The 6,000-nt window shown below is 31.8% G+C and overlaps 1 protein-coding gene across 1 annotated transcript in view; it reads right to left on the reverse strand.

The window, feature by feature from the left end:
* LOC138932376 (zwei Ig domain protein zig-8) overlaps nucleotides 1-3,585 on the reverse strand; it is an 83,225-nt gene extending 79,640 nt beyond the window's left edge. The window contains exon 1 of the mRNA XM_070294134.1: nucleotides 3,336-3,585. Within this exon, the coding sequence (XP_070150235.1) occupies nucleotides 3,336-3,474 (139 nt within the window). The 5' untranslated portion in view covers nucleotides 3,475-3,585. The remainder of the gene's footprint in view (nucleotides 1-3,335) is intronic.
* Nucleotides 3,586-6,000: the final 2,415 nt, after the last annotated feature.

A 6,000-nucleotide genomic window follows, 5' to 3' on the forward strand; every position in this document is an offset into this window, starting at 1 on the left:
TTTCATAAAGCAAATAAATTTATTTCGAGCTTAAAGCATCAATTTTACTTGGCAAATCAGTGTGGAAATCGACACGAGATCCAAATGTTTAGACCGCTAAAACTAGATGTTTAGTTTGCAGAGAACTTCAAATGTGGCACTCGGTTCAAGAAACCAATTAATGCGCCTCTCTTGTTCTCTTTGGGGTGGGTAAACTTCGCACAAGTACTTGACCAGGACTTACAATAAGTCTATCTATCATGTTTCAGCACAATACCTTACATCTAAGGATTCAGATATTCAAACACGGCTTTGAAAAATTTGTTTAATACTTTAAATGTGATTTATAAAATTGAGAAAGATAATGTAAAAATAAACGAGCGATTTCTCAAAGACAAAATTAAATTTTTATTTTGACGTAATGTTGTAAAATTGTTATAAATAACATATATTTAAAAATTTCATTTATAACATATAATATTCCATTTATTATATTAAAGAACTTAATTTAATTATATTTATAACTTATTTTATTTTATTTTATATTTATAATTATATTTATTATTTTATTTTATTTGTAACATATTATATTACCTGAAAACTAATTTATTTAAACTTTAACGTACAAAAATACGAACAATATTTTTGATATTGAATAGGATAAAGCTAACCGTAGCATTTAAAAGCATAAGCTATCCCCCGTGTTTCCTTTGACACAATTTTACGCAGGCGCGTACATTTAGAAACGTTGGAATTTCACGAATGCACGAACACGTGCTTTCATAGTAGCATATGGTCGTCATAAAGCCAATCCTCCATAAAAACATACGTTACAGAAAATAGGTTTGGCGTCGCAAATTCTAATATCTTATTTTTTTGCGCATCGTTATTTTAAATGCAAAAATAAATTGCACCATTTGAAAAAATTTTTTTCCAAAGAACTAAAACTTCTTATATCACACGTCATTATAATTAAGAACAATAAAAGCATTTTTTACAGCAAAAACAATTTTGTTTTAATTTTAATTTAATTATACAATATCCTTGCATATGGGATTATTACTATATGTAATAACTACTATTATATTGTGTTGTAATTTACGCATATTTGTTTATTCAATAACGCGAAAAATAATTTGATATTTACTATATATGTTTATTTACACGTGAATACATATCTTCTTCTTCTAAAAGTGGAAAATAAATAATATTCTATAATTGTAATAAAAAATAAATATTTGCACCGTGATTTTCACGCGATATACAAAACTGCCATATTTTATTTCTAAAAAAAAACTACAGAGTTTATACTTTTCTCCTTATATTTGAGTGAAATGTCAGCGAGAAATACAATGGTAAAGATTTGAGTGAAAATAGACTGGGAAATATGCACTTAGAAAGAAACACACGGAACCGAGACACGAAATGCCAGCCAGCGTTACTTGCGAATTTAATTCTAGCTTTACAAATCCTGAGCGTACTGTAGACAATTACGAGATAATTGTTAATACGACTTGCAATTTGCACTACGGCTGGTGCCGCGCCTCGTTTAAACTCTCGTGTGCTTAATTAGTTCCTATTTTGCCTGTGAAGCGTTACGGGTTGCATATCTCGACACATAGAACCGCGTTCGCTTTCGAGTGCGTCTGAGGACATCCTCTAATACTACCCTCGCGTTTTACAAAGGTCGTTTCTCTCAATTTATATTTCTAGTCACGTCTTTCCGACGTTAAAATAGAAGAATGCGTAAACTTATATATTTTTCTCATTTATAGGAAATCTAAAGTGAGAACAAGGGAAAAATTTTAACAAACAAAATTAAACGTACTGCTAAATTTATTATCGTATGTATAAAAATGTAAGAATATAATCGTATATATAAAAAATTATAAGACATTTTAATTATAAAATTATAAAACACTATAAAAATACTATATAATTAAAAAAAAGAATAAGAGACCGATCTAAAAATCATACAGAATTAAAACATAATTTTACACAAATCTAAGAATGAAAATAATTTGGCAGAAAAGTTGCAACTATCAGTCACGATATATTGGCTTTATTATGATATTACGGTGACCAAATTAGTTCCGCATTTCTATCAGTATACCTCCGTCGGATCTGGTAAAGTCTATTTTTAATGGGACCAGCGCTCGAATTGTCTCAGAAGCTCTAAATATATTTATGCGATAGGTAACCCCTCTCATATATGTATATGTATATCGTAGATTTTGTCGCTACATTGCTTGTAATATATTATTACGCAAATCATGTAAAATTAAATGATCTGAATAAATTCATATAAAAATCATAAATCAAATTATAATTAAGCATTGCAAATATTAATTTATTACAAATTAATTATAGATTAAATTATAATAAATTAATAATATTTACATTCTTTTTTTATATGCGTGTAATTAAGTAAACTTATGATCTCTTGATAAAATATTATTACCTCTGCATCACACATTATTAAATAACTTTAAATTATTGTTAGGTAAAATGAGATATGTGCTTTTCATAAAGGTAAATTCAATGTTATGCTCTGTATTCATTATATAACAGCAAGTGTTATTGCTTATTTCGTTTCGTCTTAGTGACTTTCTCATTATAAAGTTGAAGTACAGCAAGCGTCACGAACGACATTAAACTAATCTTTAAAAGATGGAGATGACAGCGTCCAAGGCGGGCGGCAAAGATTTGTGGGAAAAGTTTTGCAAAATTGAGACCACGCGAGGCTTGATGAGCACCGTGATTTATGCTCCTCATTTCTCAGGTGAGACCGCGAGACCTTATATTAAAGAACGAGTGCAGAAAAGTTTCACTTCCGCATTCTGCATCAGCGACGCAGAAATCATATCGTCATTATGCTTGGCATTGTTGACGGTGGTAGCGTGATTTGTGAATTATTTTCTAACAACAACAAATTTTTTGATAGATCGATAGAAAGAGAATATTTGTGCATATCATTTGCTAAAGCTTATTAACAAAATCTCTGCCATAGGTATCTTGAAGTTAATAAAAGTTTACGCATTATTTAGCTGTAATTTTATTTATAACAAAATGTCTAAATGTCAGAAATAAATTAAAATTTTTTATCTGTAAAGAAATAATATCAAAAATACACTATCAAAGAAATCAAAGTCGTTATGCGTTAAAAAATTGATCTTAAAGTATTACGAGTACTCATGTATTGATTTGGAAACCTATATTTTGACAAATGAACGATAACTGCATGAATTATGCAACTGCTTTGGCAAGGGAAGTTCGCATTAGTCGTATCGCCGACATATAGAAATTGCAAAACGGCAAAATATCGCGCGATCGTAAAAAGAATCATCGATACTAACCGGTGAAAATAGCGCCCGGCAGCGAAGCGCAGATAGTCAAGTACACCAGCAATATTCCTCGAGCTTGACACACCTTCTGGCAGCAATCCAGCTTTCTCCCGCTCGGTAGGCCACCACCGATTCTTCTTGGCCCCTTCATCGTGCCGCATAGTTTTCGTTCCAACCACGTAAACCGCGTGCGTTACACCCGGATTAGAGCGCGAGAAGTTTAATAATGCTTAACGCACGTGCTTTCTCCTCTTCCTTCCTTTCTTACTTACTTCCTTCCTTCCTTCCTTCCTTCCTTCCTTCCTTCCGCCTGGCTTTCGATTCTCGCACACGTGACGCGAGATTTCGTAACGATTTTAACGCGCGTGCCGCGGATGCGAACTGCATTCATTAATAGGATGCGATCGTATCGGGCATGGCGAACAGTTGCATTGTGCACGCGGCCAGCTTACGAACGATACACGCGAAGTGATCTTTCTTTCTCACAATATAGTTTGTTATTATAGCACTTTTATTTCGTGTTACATGGAGAGATTATACTCGTAAATGAATCCACTGAACTTTTGGCACAATCGAAATTATATCACAAAAATTAACTTTTTCACTTTACACGTGTAAAAAGCGTTTAATTTCTTTTTTGATCGTGATTTGTATACGGTAGTAGTTTATGTATTTAATTTATTATCAAAATCTAGAACTTTTAATTAAAAATATTGTTTTTAACTGAATTGTAAAAAATATTTTAACGATTTTCATAGATACTGATTTAATTATGACAATCGTAGGAATCAGTAATCGGTCGAAATAGTACGTAGTGCATTTAAGATGTATTATTAATCGAGATTGGATTCGAGATGCATCTTTTATTATGGCAGATAATTAAAATTCATCCGTGTGACGCGATAGAGACGACGCGATGCGTGGAACGTGGCGTATGTTACCGCACACTTTTCGCAGTGATAACTAATTAACGAGCTTCTCGCGATAGTACCTCAAACCGCATCATTAATGCTAAATTTAACGCGCTGTCACTCATCCAGCATAGTAAGATCTGGCAGCATGATAAATGGGATCCATTTATGCGATTTCAGCATGCCTCTGGCATGCGATACCAGCAATAAGATTCGGATATGCGATGTATTGTATCTGCCCGCTCATATGAATGCATTACGTTCGTCTATTATAAATTTTGGCAGTTGATTTTCGCGATTATTCGCGTTTCGCACAATAAAATGGATGAGCGCGCAATTAAATGGCGGTGAAACGATCATCTTAATTTCTGTATTATGCCATCATTAAAAATGGATAACAGTAATTTACATGACATCTGTGTCAAAGTAATTTTACAATTATTCCCTTTTGGTATATGATTACGTAGATAACAAAGACTGTATTAGCTATATAATTTTCCTAAAAAAATATTGAATTTATTATGAATATTTAAGACAGAGTTCCATTCGCCACGATAAAACCTACTATTTTAAATGGCTAAATTAATTTATGATGATTAAAGATTGGGAGGTTGAACCAAAGAGATCGATCTTTGTTTCATTAAAAGTATCCTCACGCGGTTTTCTTTATAATAAGGAAGCAACGAAGACATTTATGGAAAGAATTGGCTGAGTTTAATATAGATTAAATGAGTGAATCAACCTAATGCCAGCTGTTTCTAGTAAAGATCATAAATTCATTTTCACTGATATTTATAATGCGACTTTATCATATACTGGTTAAAATGATATTACTTGTTTATTACGGACTTTTAATTCCATGAAGATTTCTTTTTTATAGAGTAATTATAATTTTGTGACATGTTATCTTTCCGTGATTAATAATGTCAAGCTTAAAACAGGATCAATTGTCAATCACTGTAATCCTAACGTAATAATAAATTGCTATGTATTAAATTTTGTTTAATTTTAATTAAAATGTGTAGCTATTTCTGTATTCAGTAACAACGTTACTGAATTTTATCCGCATGTAGGTTAATTGGGGGCGGATGGATCGTGGAAATAGCGCGTTTCATCTCTAACTATGCTTCAAAACAACCTCGTTAATTTCCATCTAAAAGTCTTGATTTTCCGCTAATGAACACATTTCTGGTCAAAGACTTATTGATCGGCATACAAAAAGCAATACAGTTGCGCTATAGGAGAGTAAATTGATCCTGTTCAAATTAAACCGCAGTTAGACACAATGACAATTCTCCATTAATTAGTTCGTCAGATGGCTTTATAACGGCACGTCATCGTTCGAATTATCATCATTATCATCGTCTTCAAGACGTCTTTACGTGTCGGAGGATTCAGAGAATTATTTGCCATGGAAAGAAATACTTTCTTTATGACTCACGTTAAAGTAAATGTGTAGAATAGTTTAATAAAAAAATGCATCGCGATATGATAGAATTTATTTTACGTCATAAAACGTGACTTCTCACGTCTGCGATTCAAACGTACTTACAAGTAAAATATTTTCGAAATGAAATTTTCATTTTAGATTTTATCGCGAGAGAGAAAGAAATTACTCTTTCAAAACTATTCATAAATAATATATTCAATAAAAAACAACAAAAAATTTGGAGATAAAATAATATCACTTTTAATCAAAAATAGTGGTATACAATGGTCAGCTTTGTGAAAAATCTAAATTTTGGTTTAAATTTTTGGTTAGAGAT

This window comes from Polyergus mexicanus, unplaced genomic scaffold (assembly GCF_030449975.1).
Source record: "Polyergus mexicanus isolate NDT 795.1 unplaced genomic scaffold, iyPolMexi1.0 SCAF_4, whole genome shotgun sequence".
NCBI lineage: Eukaryota > Metazoa > Arthropoda > Insecta > Hymenoptera > Formicidae > Polyergus > Polyergus mexicanus.